Source organism: Sylvia atricapilla, chromosome 9 (assembly GCF_009819655.1).
Source record: "Sylvia atricapilla isolate bSylAtr1 chromosome 9, bSylAtr1.pri, whole genome shotgun sequence".
NCBI lineage: Eukaryota > Metazoa > Chordata > Aves > Passeriformes > Sylviidae > Sylvia > Sylvia atricapilla.
The window spans coordinates 8,018,174-8,035,847 of record NC_089148.1 but is presented as its reverse complement, the minus strand read 5'-3'; the positions used below and the strand labels follow the sequence as shown (position 1 = coordinate 8,035,847).

At 43.8% G+C, this 17,674-nt stretch overlaps 1 protein-coding gene across 2 annotated transcripts in view; it reads left to right on the top strand.

The window, feature by feature from the left end:
• COP1 (COP1 E3 ubiquitin ligase) overlaps positions 1-17,473 on the top strand; it is a 124,184-nt gene extending 106,711 nt beyond the window's left edge. For both annotated transcript variants that reach the window (XM_066324710.1, XM_066324709.1), the window contains exons 19-20: positions 14,436-14,480; positions 16,367-17,473. In XM_066324710.1, the coding sequence (XP_066180807.1) occupies positions 14,436-14,480; positions 16,367-16,384 (63 nt within the window). In that variant the 3' untranslated portion in view covers positions 16,385-17,473. The remainder of the gene's footprint in view (positions 1-14,435; positions 14,481-16,366) is intronic.
• Positions 17,474-17,674: the final 201 nt, after the last annotated feature.

Genomic DNA, 17,674 nt, shown 5'->3' with positions numbered 1-17,674 from the left:
GTTACCATTTGCATTTGGGGTTTTCCTTTTTAAAGGACAACATCATATTCCACGGGAAACTGCAAGTGTTGTGTATTTATAGCACAACCAAACTGGAAACTTGCTCTTGATGCTTTGTTGGTATGTCTGTATTTCACCTACTGCCTACTTTTGCTTTCCCATCTGTATTTTTTATGACTTCTGTCCTGACAGCCCTTGTTCTCCTAGTCCTTGACTCCCCTCCTGTGCAGACATATGATCCTGTAACGTTTTCCTTTTTGTCTTTATAAACAATAGGCAAGCAGTCTGATAACAGAAGTCCAAAGTCAAGGGAGCTTTGCAGATTCAACTTGACAGCTCCTCTCTCAATTATTTAAAAGCCGTAAACAAAAGGAAGCCCGTCTACAGCTTCAGGTGGCTTCTCCTCTAGTACTGTGGAGAATGCCTGATAGGTGAATTCAGCTAATTTTGCCCATTTAAATCTATGGGATTTAGTAGAATAGCAAATGAAATTAGAATTCAGGGGCTGCCTCCTGGTATTCCTTAGGGGAGGCTAAGTTGCAAGGAGGTGAATGAGCAAGTTGAGAAGAGCAAAAGTTGGAAGGTGAATGAAGGAAATAGAGAATTTCTGTCTAGTATGAATTGCCTGTTGAGTTTGGATATTTTTTCCCTTTCACAATCAATGAACTTTTCTTAAGACATCCTGTGTTTACTTCTGACTTTAATCTCAGTCCTTAGTGGGTTTCCTTGTTTGTTCTCTCTGCATCCTTTGTTTTCAAATCTAAAATGTTTTTCTAGAGCTGAATGACCCAGTGACTTCTGACTTCTTGGGTGTCTTTTTGTTGCTCGTTTCACTCATACTTCTGGATTCAGGAGTGTGTTAGATGGCTGAGATTAGGGAAGCAGGCAGAATGCACAATTGAGTCCTCTAGATGATGCAAAGTTGATTATTATCTTTTGAATAGTTGATTCTGCAGAATGAAGTAGGGAAGATTCCATGCTTTGCATTTATTATACTAAAGCTGTGTACTTTCATCATTCTTAATGCCTAGGGCATAGCTGTCTTCTCACTCCCTTCTCCCCTCAGATAAATACAATGGAGAAAGCATCAGGAGTAGGGTATTGAAAGCAACTTCACATGTATCATCTGTACTCTGCATGATTTTGTTTAGTAAAGTTCTCTTTTTATGTACAGTCAGACCTTATTAAAATGCAATTTACTATATTGTCTATATCAATACCAGCCATGCAGTTTTGTCATGAAAGCTGATAGTTTGCATTGTGGCTTTACTTTGAAAACTGACCTGCAGAAATGGCTTTGATGCATCTTCTTTCAAAGATTCCAGCATCTTTCACTGTACAAAGATCCCTCTCTTCCAAAGAGCTTTGCAGGCAGGACCTGGCCACAGTTCAGGTCAGCTCCCTCTTCCATGCAGTTATAATACATTTACAGAGTCCTCACTGACTGTGAGCCAAGCCAGCCCTAAAGCCCTCCTTGGCCACAGGTCTATAGGAGATGGTTCTGCTGGCTGGGGAAGATACTCTGCTCTCTGCCTCATCCTTACCTGTACCATGGGATCAGAAGACAGGAAATGTTTGTAATACAAACTCTCTGACTGGAATTCACGCAGGGAGAAGATTTAAGTATTACTGGAATTTTACCTGCTCAAGAGAAAACTTGTGCTTGTGACATGAAATGCATGTCATCAGAACCTGCCTGCAGCTCCTTGGCTCTGGCCGTTTTTCTTTGCCATTCTCAAGTTTATCAACATATCTTCTTCATTTTCCTGTGTGTCCTGGCTAGTGAAAACATGTACCCACTGCACTCAGGGCATTGTTGGAACAATATCTTGAGGAGACAAAGTGTCCTATTTCCCAAGCCTAGGGAAGGCCACGTGCTCTGGTACAGCTTGCCCAGCCCTGTCTGCATTGCAGGAGGTTTCAGGTATGTAGGACTGCTCTTGATCCTGTTACAGCATTAGCTGAAGTGGATGCTGAAGGAGAGCAGCAGATTGTGAATTCTACCAAGATTAATGGAAACTTTTGTTTTACCTTAATTAAAATTTCCATTCCTCAAATCAAAGTCCTTTTCCCCAAATCAGCATATGTTATAAATAGCATTAGTATAGGTATAATTTCATGAGGCTTCTCTTCATGCTAATGTTAATGTTTGTGCCTTGAGTTTTTTCTGCAAGAAACCGTTTATCATTTCTTTTATCTCGCCGGGTCCTGGTGATGTCACTTCTGTGGCACATGTGTTGCATAGAAAATAAAAGGAAAATACATATATTTATATCTTTTTTTATATAAATAATGGCTCATGCAGCTACAATCTGGGCCACCATGCAGGTATCCATCCTTCTCTTGCCTGTTCTTACCACGAAGCAGCCTCCAAGGATGAGATGTTTTGCTTTCCTGGTGTGTTTCTTCCTATTGCTCTAGCCCTGCTTGCCCCACAGATGTGCAATTTCCCCACACTCCCTGCCACAGCCACACCTTTAACATATGCTGTTGTTCCCTGCCTCAGACAGCAGCCTCAGTGCTGGCACTTGGAACTGTGACTCTGTTCCTGTTGCTATTAAATATAGTGTTCTTGGCCTAAAGAGAAATGAAGACTTTGATTTCCATGGCTGCCAGACTTCTGGCCCATCCTGTAACACAATTAGAAAGCTTGCAGATGCAGTGAAACCATCATCCTTCTTTTCCAGCTGGCATGAGCAAAACATTTAGGAGAGTTAATGTGTTTATTGAGCACTCAAGTCCCCCTGCAACATTATTTTGAGACCCACAAATGCAATGGTCAGGATTTAAATGTATGTCCAGAACTTTCGAAGTTGGCTGCTTTAGGATACTGTTGTATCAGGATTTGGCTTTGGTTTGGTGGTGGGGATCTCACTTAAAAATGTTTGGGTATGTTTAAGGGATGTTACTACACATATAGAAACTAAAAATATCAGAATTCAGGCTGACCCTTTTTTTGATTATCTGTGTCAGATCAGTCTTGAGAGTTGAGGTGATTTTCATTAGAATGAAGCAAAGAAGCTACAATCTGCAAGAGATGCAATTTATTAGGTGGGTTTGTGTGGCAAGGTTTTGGTAGTGGGAGGGTGCAGGGGTGGCTTCTGTGAGAAGTTTCCCAAAGTTTTCACCCTGTCCAACTGAGCCAGTGCCATCCAGCTCCAAGATGGCCCCACCCTTGGCCAAAGCTGAGCCCACCAGCCATGCTGGTAGCACCTCTGGGATAATGCATTTCAGAAGAGGTGGGAGGGAATACTGCACAACTGCATCAGGGAGAGAGGAGTGAGAATATGTGAAAAACAGTTCTGCTGCAGGCCCAAAGCTCAGTGAGGAAGGAGAGGGAGAAGTTGCTCCAGGTGCAGGAGAAGTAATTCCCTGCAGCCATGAAGGTCCACAGAGAGCAGAGATCCACCTGCAGCCCCTGGAGAGCTCCATGCCAGTGCAGGTGGATGCCCAATAGAAGGATGTGACCCTGTGGGAAGCCCACACTGGAGCAGGCTCCCAGCAGGGCCTGTGGACATGTGGAGAGGTGTGCCCACACTCTAGAGGAGGTTTTCTGGCAGGGCTTATGGCCACACAGGGGCTGACACTGGAGCAGTTTGTGAGGAACTGCAGCCTGTGGGAAGGACTCACATTGAAGCAGTTTGTGAACTGTCTGCTGGGAGAGACCCTGTGCTGGAGCAGGAGAAGAGCTTGGGGAGTCTTCCCTTGAGAAGTGAAGGAACAGCAGAGACAATATGTGATGAGCTGACTGTCACCCCAGTTCCTTGTAGTTCCTTGTCCTTCCCTGTCCCTGAGGGGGAAGTGATAGAAAAAAATCAGGAATGAAGCTGAGCCTGGGAAGAGGGGACGGGTGGGAGGAAGGTGTTTTTAAGATTTTTTTTTTTTCCTCATTATCTTACTCTGGTTTGATTAGTAACAAATCAGATTTTCCCCAAGTTGAGCCTGTTTTGCCTGTGATGATAATTGGAGAGTGCTCTCTCCCTGTCCTCATTGTCTGCTCTGTCCAGCTGAGGGAGAGGAGTGACACACTGGCTTCCAGCCAGGTCACTCCACCATACTAGGTGTTGCCCAAACAGACAGTTTGGCTGCCCCAAATTGTTGACAGCCAACCATATAAAATGAACAGTAGCAGAATATGCATCCGTTATGAGTTTTAAATAAATTTATTTCATGAGTTTCTGCCAAAGTGTTTCCCTTTTGCTGACCCAGCCAGCATGGCTCAGCATGGCTCCCTTCATCATTCCTGACATCACCTGGGATTAACCTATCTTCCTGTATTGATTGCCATCATCTCTGGTTGTGATGTATGAATTGTTCTTCCACTTTTGCCTTGAGGGGACCATGTCATGTGAGGAGGTTAGGAAGTTTTTTTTCCTATCCTGTCCCGCTAGCAGTGGCCAGTATGTATTCCCACCAGTTACACAGCTGCCAGACCTCTGTCTCCAGAGGTTACTTGGGTCACTCAGGAATTTCTGCTTGCATGGTAGCCTGGTATGAAATTCCCAAGGGCTGGTTGAGCTGTTGAAGCACCTGGGAGCTGTCAGGCACTCATATACATCTAGGACCTCAGACGACCAGCTTGGGTGTGTGCATGGGTGTAAAGTGTGGTGTGGGAAAGTTCGTGTCCTTCAGAACCCTCAGCTGGGGATGATGTTGGACCCAGTGTGTTCAGCCTCACCTGGTTGGCTGACACAATTTAGGGCTGATTTTCAGCATGCTTGATTGCAGTGGTTTGTGCCTCAAGTTTTGGTGGGTTTTTTTTGGGTGAGGAATGCAACTGGAATGAGTTTTCCATCAGCAATTAAGTAAATAAATACTGCAGTTCCAACAGGAATTCTTTGGAAGAGTTAAACCTCAGTGGTCTTCATCCCTGGCTTTTTTGTTCAACACCTCATTGGGAACATCTGGTTTAACCTTGGGCAAATCCACCAAGTGTGTTGCCTTGGTTTCCCCTCATGCAGGATAATGCTTTGCTACCTCACCAGGGCATTTATTACACTTAATTAATGTTGTAATGCATCTTTGGTTCCTCTGATAAAATGTGTGGTGCAAATGCAAAGCTGTTTTTGCTGATTGGATTGTTAGTTAAATGTGCACATATAAATGATTTATTGGCATTAGAGAACGAAGACTTAATAATTTAAAATATTAACATCAAGGTGGTTGGATCAACAGACTTAAGCCTGTTATCATTCAGCTATTTAGAGACTGAAACAAATGGCTCTGGGAAAGGAAGGAAAGCAGGAGCTGGACCAGCTAATGACTTACTTTGTGGTATTTCTATGTGGGGACCAATTTAATAACAGGATCTGAATTCTGGTGCCTGGCCCAGGCAAGCTGCTGGCAGCATCAATGATGTGCTGAGCTTTATAGAGTACAGGAGACACATCACATAGCAGTGATCCCTCTTGGCCCAGCTGAGAAACCATTTGTCAGCCTTCAGAGGACCATGCTCCAGCTCAGAGCAGCAGCTGATGTGTAGCATTAGCTCTTGTGTATCAGGAAACAGCATGAAAGCAAGGATATCTGGGGCATGTGTGAATCTGTGGGCTGCCGACGTGGATCACCTCTAGTTGGATACTCCTGGCCCAGTGGCAGTTTGTTCCCACAAAATAACGTGGGATTGCAGTCCCTGACCATTAGGCTTCTGCCTGCTTATGTCCTTTTGTCCTCTGGGGTATATCTAGGCAGGTGTTTCTTAGATGTGGGAATGAGCTGTAGCTGACAGCCCAGGCAGGGCCCAGGGGAATAAATGTGTCATCCTAGCGCAGTAATGAGTTCAGGAACCAAGGGAAGGAAGCCTCTAAAAGCAGATGCAGTTGGCTGATTGGATACTGGGACCAGAAAGGAAGGCTAACAATCATCTCTTCCCTTTCTGGCCCCAAGGAAGATGTGCACATTGCTCTTGGTGCTAGTATGCTGGAGGAAAGGAAGGGAAAGAAAACTGTGCTGTAAGCAGGGTTTTCAAAGGTGAACTCACTAGAGGAGGAAGAGAAGATGGATAGATGTACCTAGTACTGTGGAAGAGGCATTTGAAACCAAGAACAGAATGCTGAAAGTAAGGTTTTGATGAGAAATGCCATGCCAGGGGCAATGATCTCACAAATGCAAAAGCCCTGAAGAATATGGGGCTGATGGTCTCGGAAAGATCCAAGTGTTCTTGCACAAGTAAGGGAATTGCTGGTTCAATGTGAAGATGATTTGAAAGACGGAGCTGAGGAATGTTTTCCAGAGTTGATCTGGAAGAGATATCAGTGACTAGGAAGAAGAATAGAGAAGATAAGAGGGATGGGAGAAACACACCATGAGTGCGCAAGAGGCACGACAGAACCATCTGAACATGAAGCAGGGCTTTAGCAGATTTGAAATTTGCCTTTCATGGTAAGGGAAGGGGAGTGTGCTGTAAATCAAAGAGGACCGAGGAGCTGGGATAGAATCATAGAATATCATGAGTTGGAAGGGACCCACAAGAATCATCCAGCTCCTGGCCCTGCACAGGACACCCCAGCAATCCCACCATGTGCCTCAGAGTGTTGTCCAAAAACAAACTGAGTTTTGTCAGGCTTGGTGCTGTGACCACTTCCCTGGAGAACCCAGCCTTCTTCTGGGGGAAGAACCTTTCTCTCCCAGGTTCCCTGCATCCATTCTTCTCTAGTGCAGCAGTTGGGAGCTGTGGCCCATGCTGTGCTTTGGGACTGGGCTGCTCTCATGTTTGTAGGGTGGATTGCTTGTCTTAGCTAATTCAGGGTAGCTTGAACAGAAAAGGCTTTTCACATTCTACTGATTTCTGTTTACAGCTCTGATCCCTGATGGTTTGCCACTGGGCTGCACAAAATCAAAATCTGAAAGTACCAGACTTAGCTGATATTTCTGAATACTCTCATGCTGATCGGTGGCTGTTTCTCCAGATTGTGTCTTTTGTTTCTGATGTGAGTTTGGAGGGGAGACATATGCAATAGCAATATTAATGATAAAACCCTGGGGCTTGGTTTTGCCCCACACTGCACTGATGGGCAGGGCAGCCTGACCTTGGCTGGGGAGAGATTAAATACATCACCTCCAGCATGATGTAATGACTGACTGCAACAAACAATAGAAAGGAAAAGGGGAAACATACTGGCAGTAGGAATGCAGGTCTTAAACCATGCAGCCGTCAAGTGATGTACAGCATTGCACTGCCAAATGAATATTTGGGAGTTTTAATCTTAAAAGAATTGATGCTGAAAGCTGTCTTCACTAAGCCAATGCCTTGCCATTTCCTGTGGTCTTGCAATATTGATATTAATGTGTTGCATGTTTATGTGTATGTTTTTTGAATGCTTATTGTAAGCTGTATTTATATACTGCTGCCACTTCCTTCAAGGTCTTGAGCATATTGTTTATGAGGAGCATCTGAAATCCCAGGATTTATGACTATAGGAACAAGTAACTTTAGAGACCCTGTCACAGATAAATGGGCAGTGGATCTCAATATTCCCACACATAGAGGAGGGGAGGTTTTGTGCTTTGGGGTGCAGGTTTAACACCAGAATAATTTGGTTGTAATGTATGTGTGCCTACCTTGCCTGATGGGGGAGTGTGCAGCAGCTGTTAGAGCTGTGTATCTTGCTTTGCAGTAGATGCAGAATAACAAGTATCTAATGAGATTTTCTCATCTTGGATTCTAAATAAATTAGATGCTCATCAATACTGATTTTGTTCTAGAATGACTGAATTGCAGAGGCAGTTACCTGTAATATGTCAGCAGTACCTGGGGTGGGCTTTGTTAGCTGGCTCTCTTGCCTTTGCAGGGCTTTCTTTGCCTTCCTCCCCATCAGTCTCATTGGCCTCCATTTCCACCTTGAATGCAGAAGAGGGCATAGAAGCAAGGAAATTGATGGCTGTGAACAGCACTGGATGCATGTGTACTTCTATTTTCTTCTAGCCCTGTCTTCAGTTCCTTGTTATTGTGGGTTGGTTTTTGTTGTTGTTGGGTTTTATTTTTGGGGTTTTTTGGTTGTGTTTGTGGTGGGGGTTTTGTTTGTTTGTTTTTGTGGGGTTTTTTTGTGGTGGTGGTGTTTTTGATTGGTTGGGTTTGTTTTGGAGTTTTGTGGGGGGGGTTTTTTGATTTTTTTGTTTTTGGGTTTTGTTTTTTTTTTTTTTTTTTGTTTTTTTTTTTTTTTTTTTTTTTTTTTTTTTTTTTTTGAGAGCTACATGCAGAAATGAAAAGGGCACATTAAGAAAAAGAGGTTTCTTACTTGGCTGAGAGATAGCTTACTGCTTATTTGAGTGTGTCATTGGAGCAAGCCTTGGACTGCTCTCCTCAGGGCACCCATGAGCTGTGAATACAGACCTGGGTGTGTATGAGATCAAATAAGCTTCCAGTTATACAGCATCTTCTTGTGCTGAGTTTGATGTGAATAGAAGGAGAGAAATGCATTGTAAAATCTAAAAATGAGAAGACTATTTCGGGGAGTAGGAAAAAGGGCTGTAGTCATGTGTATTGAGTTGCATCTAGAAATACCAGGTGTGGAAGTTTCAGAAAACTTGATAAAGGCATCCCAGGTGCAGAGGTTCAAGTCTGGAATTGGTGAAAAACAAAGGAAGGGATTCAAGGAGATGCTGAATTTCTACCTGGGCACATTTCCTAGTGAGATGCACTTCATCTTGTATGGGAGCTGCAAACCCTGCATGATGTAGTATGATGAAAACACTAATTTGTTCGAAAACTTTTTTCTAAAAAGCTTTACAGCGTGCCCATGAATTCTGACATAAGAAGAAACTCTCTCTATATGTGTATGTGATTGTAGGCAAGTCATTCTACAGAAAGTGAGTCAAAGGAGTGCCATAATCTTTACATCTGTGGCTTAACAGTTTAGGAACTATCCTTGTTATGCTGGGTGGGTATAATTGTGTAGCATTTGTGGATTTAAAAACTCAAAAGACTGTGTATTTGCAGCTGGATCTAGAAAGAAGCACAGACAAGACCTTTCTCAGATGTACTGAGTTTTTCCTTTTTTTCTGGGGCCCAGATAAGCTTAAAGAAGCTTTATCTCTGTGTGTACAAAGGAATTACCTTCAGAATTAGATAAAAATACAGTTTCTAAGGATTAAAAGACACAGTTTAGGTGTGCATGTTCTGTTCCAGGTTTAATACCTTAAGAGTTGGGTGTTGCTGCTCTTGAAATATTTTGGTGCAACATCTTTTATGTGTTAGACCTTGTTCTGCAAAGAAGCACTTGGGGTAAGCTAATTAATTTCTGCTTGAACCCGATGTTCACAGTGTAGATAATAGATATTCCTTTAAATTTATTGAGAAGGGATTAATGTTAGGTGAGTGTGGTGGCATAGAAAGTAAATTTTGGTTTACAGGGAAATAGAGGGTTGTGCACCACTTCAACCAACCCACTGTGCACCTTTCATTGGTAACAATTGTAGCACAAGAATATGAAAAAAACCCTAAATTTGGCATGCAGCACATTGTCCTGCTGGGAAGGGATCTAATCTAGCAATTCAGTTTTTCAAAACCGCTTGATTTTTATACACTGGAGGTTTGTTGTGTTTCCTGGGTTAGAATTGGTGATTTTCTTTCAAAAACAAAAAGCTGTCTTGTGTCATAGAACAAGAAAATAACCAGGGCTGAGGGGAATTAGAGTGAATAGCCATTAGAATCTGCTAATTACAAGATGAAGAGCAGTCAAGCAGTGGTGTGGTCTATTGGGGAACCACTTTTGCACATTTAGATATGTAGAAAGACTTTGTGTGTGACATTGATGGGAAAAGTTTTGGTGAAATATGTCTTGCAGATAGTCTGCAGCTCAGTCCTAAAAGCCAGCAGCAGAGTAATCATTGCCACCTTCAGTAGGGAAGGAATAAGTTTACTTGTATGGTGGACTTCCTGTACAAACAGCTCTAGACTTAGTTCAACTATATACTTTTATTCTACCTGTAAATAACAGAAGACAATGGCCACTTGACTGCAAGCTTTCTCACCCAGGTGATTTTCCAACTGTATCAACAGCTTTGCTTAATTAGGCTCCAGCTCCTTGGAGTAAGTGTTGAAAAAACAGCCATTTGTTAGCCAAAACATCTGCTGGAGAGGGAAGGTGAGAAGTTGTTAATTTAAAATGAGATCTTTGAGAACCCTAACTGTGAATGCATAGAACAAAGCTGGCTGAAAATCCAGGAAACTCATGCTTACCTGAGGGGTGGCTGTGCTGGAAGTTTGAGGTGAATCTCTTTTATTTGTGCAGAAAAGGAGGGGGGGATAAGAAAGAAGTACAAACATTATGGCCTGTAATTATTTATAATATGGTGAAAGACCCAAAAAATTATTTCCAGTCCTTTGTGGGAAAATGTGCACATATAACTTGGAAACACATCCATCCTAAGGAGCAATCTCTTCAGCTTTTCCTTCAGTGTGGGCTTCTGAATTCCACTTCAAGGATTTATATGTGTGGGGTAGCAAGGGAGAAATGGTCTCAGAAAGGATTGTATTCAAGGGAAAAAAATTGTTAGTGATTTGTGGTCATCTTACTCCTTTTTGAGCCCTTTCGGGACAGGTTTGATGCCAACAGAGGAAGACGAAAATACTCAGCTGTGATTTTGCACAAGCCCACTGGTGAGAGGGATATTTTAGCTCATGCAGCTACAGTGAGACATCTTTATTGGTGAGGAGGGACAGTCAGAGTGGAGCCCTGCAGGTCCTGGGAGGATGGAGAGTCTGTCCAGAGCTTTTCCTCCCTCCCTGGAGTTGAGTCCACTTGGGTATCAGTGGGTGTCCCTTCAAGGACATGTATGTGTGGTTTTTACAGTTGTCCATCTGGGATCATGTTCATTTAAGTATCCTCTCCTCCCAGCAATGTTTTCTTACACAAAGATGTAAAGGAGTGAAAGAGCTCCGAGCTCAGCTGTCATTGCCTCCCTGTTGCACTGGAGCAGCTCTGACAACTTCCCAGTTGTTCAGCTGAGTTTCTTCAAACCTCACAAAACATCCAGAGCATTTCTGATTGTCTTAATGTTGACTACCCTTGCATGAGTACCATCAGCCAGCCAGACTTCAATTCTCCTCTGTTCCTTTCCTGTACAAATTGCATCCCTGGGGCCATCCAAAATAGGGCTCATCTTGGAGGGAAGGAAATAAGTGTGCTTCAAAACTCACCTGTCACCAGGTGAATAATTCCTTTGAATGATAAATGTAGCAGATATCTCGTATACTCAGGAAGGTCCTAAACTTGATTTTTTCTTTGCCATCAAAAATGTGCTGAAAAACTTTCTTTTTTTGGTGCAATCAGTGAAAGTCCCTTCAAATCCCATAGGTGAATGCTCTGAAGCTACTTTGGGTCCACCAGTCAGACTGGGGAAACAGGGATGTGTCAGGTTCAGGACAGAGGTGCTTCTGTCAGGTCTGTCTTCTCACTCAAGACCAATTTACAGCTTTATTTTACATAATGGTTACCTCCTTGTGAATATGTATCCAGCCTGTGCAATAACAGATTTGTGGTGGAGTCAAGTCCTTCTCATGTCAAGAAACTGCCCTTCAGATTTCCCATAATACTGTTTCTGCAGTCCAAAAAAAAAAATAAAAGCAGGTAGATGCTGAAAGTTTTTCTTAGCACAGAACTTTTCTTAGGTCTTAGCACGGAACTTCAGCCCTGGAGCATGTTAGAGCAGTTCTGGAACTGCTCTTTAACATGAGTCCTGACATGCACCTACATTTGCCAATTAAATTTTTAAATTCACATGTAACCCTAAAAGACTAGAAGATGCATAATTTTGATGTCCCCAGAGCTTTTTTCTATTGCCTTAAGAGGAGCAAATTTCTAAAGGTTGAGATTAGCAGCCACAAAGAACAAAATGCTGCTATTTGCCAGGCAGTAAACCCTAATCTCTAAATCTTTGCTATGTTTGTTCATTTTTCTTCTTCAGTCTTGTTTTAGCAAAGGTAGCTTGTTCCTTCTGCCTCTCCTCTGCTAAGAGGGGCTGCAGATACAAACCACTACTAGGAGAAGATTCATGTGTAGAAGAGTCATTTTAATATCTGCTTTCTTCAGAGCAAGATTACTCATTCGGGCTGGATCTTCAACATTCCTACTGCCTCTGCTTTGGGAGTTGCTGGCTCCTGCAGGCAGCAGAAATGGAAGGGATGAGTAAGGCCAATCTTTAAACCTTCTTGCCCTGCACAGAAACACCAGTTGGTTATGGTAAAGTAGAACATGCAGCCACAATGGATGGTGAGACCCTGTTCTTCATGCCTCAGTGATACAGATAGTCATAGTAGTGTATTTGGGGAAATAGGTGTTCTGCCAATTCAGTGATGATGGGGGTTTTCTTTTGAGGTCCTGGTGACTCCATCCATGCATGTCCTGCCAAAAAGATTGGTTTAATGTGCACCCAGCTGTCACAAATTACAAACCTACAGATCTCAACAACTTCATGACTTTTTAGGTGTTTAACACATCGAGTATATTGACTGTTTTACAGGCTACACAAAAGGAAGTGAATTGCTTCTTTGGAGGATTAAAAACAAGTTACTTAGCTGTGTTCCTGGAGAAGCAGTGCTGGAGTGCCTTAACAAGCAAGTCACTGTTTGTTCAGTGACAGATTTGGTGCTAATTTTGCTGCTGTCTGCTCCTGTTTGCATCTCATGGTTGTGGATGAAAGCAGCAGAGCAGTGATTAGCTCAGACCCTGCTGAAAAAAACCCATCACCCAGGGGCTTCTGAAGAACAAGGGAGTGAGAGTAAATTACCCTCTGGCATTTTTATTTTATTTAGCAGGTAAAACTGTTCATTGAAACAGAGTTCATTTACAGTGGCACCCCAGCAGACTGCAGCAGCAGGATGAATTACCAGTCACTCACAGTGCAAACGGGAATCATTCAAACCCTGCATCATCTGTACTCAGGAGTTCAGGTCTCCTGCACTGCACAGTAGATCACTGCTGGTCCCTCTCCCTTGCTTCCAGAATCCTACTGGGCATCCTGGTCCCTGTTTCAGTACCCAGATAATATTTGTGTCTGCTTTCTACCCCCGTGGGTTTTTGATTTTAATGCTGTTAACCAGAAGTTGAACAGTTCACTGGATTAGATTCTTAGCCACCAAATTAAAAGAAATTGCAGTATGTTCTTCCTTTGAGGATATACTTTCTTTTCAGGAGCTTAGACTTGGAGGATCATTAGTGAGATAATATCAGGAGTTTTAACTAATCCTCTAATGGTTGTACCAGGGTGAACAAATGTATCTGTGTCATTTAACCCAGTGGTCCACCACAAGGCTACTCTTACCTGATAAATGGATTTTCACACTGAAGGGGATTTTTCTCCCTTTGCCCCAAACCTGGAGGCTGTGCAAGGTCCTGAACTCCGTGGTGAGGCAGCAGGCAGCCAGCTTGGGGCTGTGCTGAGCTGCCATCCCACTGCCTTTGGAGCGGGGCGTGTTCTAGTCACTGAGTGTATTAAAAATGCATGTGTTAAGCAATGGGATAATTACAGCAAGTTTGTCTGGGGATGGATAGCAGCAGTGAGAGAAATACAAAAACGTGTCTCAGAAAAGATATCAGCTGTCTTGAGAGACAAGAGTTTGCTGCGGGCGGTCCGGCAGCGTGCGCTACAGCTGCTGACAGGAGGATGGCTGCAGGACGCCCATCTGGGAGCACTGCTGCTCCCTCTGCATCTCTGGGGCTCTTGCCAGCAGCCCCAGTGCTTCTGTGCTTTAGGCTTGTGGATTTCTCTGTGGATCTTGGATAGGATTCTGGCTGGGGAGGGTGCATCTGTGCTTGCTGGCCATGTGAGGAATGAGGTCTGGAGAAGATGCTCTCTCTCCTCCAGCTTTTGCCTGGGGGTTGCCCGACTGATGCAGCAGACCATTAATTTGCAGTCAACCAGGATATCTCCAAATGCAACCCCATCAATTGGCAGGAGGTAAATAGATGCTGCCTCTCTGCTTGAGGCAGGGCTGGAGCCCTCTCTATTTATCTTCCCTTTCAAACTGGTTGCATCTGCTATTGCTCTCTAATCTCTTCTCCTCTTTGTTTTACTCATCTGAAGCCTCTTGGCCTCGGAGCTAGAGGGGTTTTGTAACGGTGATTAGTTGGTTTAGTTAGGGTGCTGGAGATCTTTGTCCATAAGCTGCCAAAAGATGAAATAACTATTATTTTTATTAGTCCACTTCACCGGGAGACTGTGAGAATTAATTCATGTTTGTAAATTGCTTTGGAGATTCAAAGCTCTGTACAAGCACTAAGGATTATTGCTTTCTAATTCTTCAAGGTAGTATAACTTATAAAGACTTCTAGCCTTGAAAGCGTCTTGGATATAGGAAGAGTTAAATCCCTTTGAAATTAGATATACTTCTAATGTTTAAGATAAAAATAACTTCTCTGCTGCTTCCTCAAAAAAATAGGGGGGGGAAGCAATGGCAGGTTCTGATAGTGCTTCTTTTTTTTTATTTATTCCAGGAGTCCAACGTGCTTATTGCTGCTAACAGTCAGGGTACAATTAAGGTAAGTTATTTTATACATCTCGCCTTTAACACACTTGAATCTGTTGATATTAAAGAGCAAGGTCAGAGACACTGAACAGCCAGGAGGAACCATTAGAGGAGGTCATCCTGGCTGTGGAGTTTTGCAATTTAAATGATGTATTTGCCTCTGGCACACAGTGGAGTGAGCAGGCAGTGCCTCAGCAGTGAAGCCACTTGCAGTGAGGTGTGGAAGAGTTGCTGGTGGCCATCCAGCACTCGCTGCTGCTGCTTGGGGCCCTCGCAGCACAGAGGGCCTTGCACAAGCACCTCCCCAGGCATGTTGCTGGCTCCCATGGCAGCAGAGGCTGAGTGTTAACTCACCAGCATTAACCCAAGCCTGTCCTCTGGCTGCTGCAGCTCCAGCAGGGCTGAAAGCTGAGCTCCTGGTGTGCTGGCTGAAATGAGCAGGGACGCTCCCTGTCTTTGCTGACTCTGGTGCTCACATGGGCAGTAACAGACAGCAGCTGCCATCACGGGGTTTTGTGAAAGCATCAGCCTTCCCCATGTACAGCACCAGGTTTTCAGCTCTTTAATTAAGTCTCACAGAGTGTCTGTTCAGTGTATTTCTATCTGTGGAATGTCAAATGATACAGAAAAGACTGTCCTCCTATATGTGTCTATCAGGCAAGCAAAGCCAATACCCAAGGCAGTACCAAACTCAACCCAAACCCAGAACTTTATCCCACATTCAGCACTGACCACCCCCATGCTGTCAGGTTTGGTGCTTAATGCCCTAACCTTGTAGCCCAGACCCCTGGCAGCATTCTGGAGCTTCTGTTAAAGGGTTTTACTTGCTGTCTGCAGAGTTTTACACTGCATTGTCACTGTCATGAGGCTAAGGTCCTGATTGTCCCTCACATCACTGTGGCAATAGCAGTTCTCTGGAGCCAGACCAGAGCTGCTGGTCTGAACCACACTGGAAAAACCACCAAAAATGCAGGAATGGATAGAGACCCAAATGGTCTGTGTTTAACTGCATTTCAAGATTTTTTTTTCTCCTTTTTTAGGACAGAAGTGGCTGGGTTACTCCTGTTGTTGCAGCATGTGTTGCTGTAGCCTCTCATTCGTAGGGAATTTATTTATATACCATGTTTTGGAATTGGTTGATGGTTACTTTGGTCACCTGCTCCTTAGGAAAATAGACAAAATGCACAGACACTTTTGATATTTTAAAGTGAATCCAGCAGCAAGAGCAGTGATTAGAGAGGAGAGGCTTTGCTCATGCACTTTGCTTGTTAATGAGAGACGGTAGACAGAGAGAAATGTGCAGACAGCCAGGACTGTCAGAACTCTGATATCTCCATTTGACTTTGACAGAGGGAAGGTGGGATGGTCTGGGACAGGCCTGGGTGTGCTCAAGCCCACACCACTTTGGGGATAGATGCCATACTGGGCATTACCCATGAGCTACAGCTCCAGAGCTTTTCCCAGTGAAGCTGAACCAGGTTAATGCAGACTCCAGCAGCCCCACGGGCACTTTTCTGCTGCCTCTAGTCCATGCCTTCAGAGGCTGCTGTTCCATCCCAGCCTTGACAAGGGAAATAAGTGCACAGAGGGCTGGGATGACAAAAACTCTGATCTCTGTTACAGGATTTCCAAGAGCTGTGTGATTGAGATGAGGGGAAATGAGGCATCTGTGGATGGTTTTGCTTCATGGCTAATTTATCATCACACAAGCAGGCATCAAAATTGGGATGCTTGCCAAGTGCTTTTCCCATTTGTGGGATATTATTGCATGCTGGTGAAGAAAGGGTAAGGGGTGGAGATGGAAGGGTCAGTCCTGTCTTAGTGATCTATGTGCTGACGTAGAAAATAATGAATGTCATAAATTCCTATTGTAAATGTCTCGTCTTCCTTACTAATCAGGTACTGGAGCTGGTATGAAGGGTTTTCTCTCAAGGTACTTGGTCCTGCTGATCTGCTACAGTATTCATCTGGGAACCACAGTGGGACAAGAAACCAACACCACCTTGATGTTCCTCCCCAAAATGATCATGTTTGGGTTTTTTTTCCATTTATGGACTTTCTAGGACATTTTGAGACATTGGTAACACCAGTGAACTGTCTGCCATCGACATTAACTCCACAGACTTTGGTGGTGGTGGTATGGTTGTCTAATTTTTATGATAGGAAAACAAATTCTTTTAAATAAAAACAAAAAGGAATAATAAAATTTATTGAGCCACAAGCTGAAGCTGGAAGATTGTCTTGTTGCATAAGAGAACAGATTTACTTGTGAAGGGAGCTTACAGGAGCACACAGGGCTGTCCTCAGTTGCACATCTCCAGTTACTTTCATCTGGACTCTTCTTCATCCCCACTGGAAAAAATAAAGTCTCTAAGCCTTACCTGGACATGCAAGCAATTCAGTTTGAAATCCCATCATGCTACAGTTCTGTTGTTACTTTGATTTATTAATTATTTTGAGATGAATTGTATGTTGAGAAGTGTCACCGAGATTGACACCACTGGAGAGTGAAGTCCTATCTAGTCATCAAGAAGAGAAAGACACCTTCCCCTTCCTCCTCTCCTTAGACCCCTTCCTTGCCCCAAAGGGGCAGTTCCAAAGGAGAGGATGAAGTCGACCTCCCATCCATGTGGGCCACCTGCCACCAGCAACCTGCTGAGCTGAGGGGACCTGCAGTTCCTGGGACCTGGACTGACCTTGCCAAGACATCATGGGATGAAGATCTGCCTCCCCCTGACCTGGCTGTGTTTGACTGTCTCAGCTATAGAGGAGGAAGCTTCTAGCTCCAGTTACCAAAGCCCTGCACCACTCAATCGCCTGTGTGGTCTGGTTGTGTTTGCCCCTCTCTGCACACCATGGGAGCCAAGCATTTTGAATGTTGTAATACGAGAGGGGATGGAGTTGGTTTGTGACGTGTTTCAGAGCCATGATATAAGTAGCCTTATTTTTAATGGTCATGCATACACTTAATTGTACATATGGAGGGGGAATAAACCATGAAGCTGAGAGTTGTTGTTGCTTTCTTGGCAGGAGAGCAGATAAGGAGGTGCAGACGGTGTTCACAAGCAGCAGCCAGGCTAAACTGTTAGGATTGCTGCCAGAACTTGTTAAGCTGGAAGGTGGATTTGGTGAGTGTAGCATCTTTTCCCTGCTGTGGGTGTCAAAGGTGCAATGTAGACAGTGATACTTGGGGGAAGTGTTTTGGTT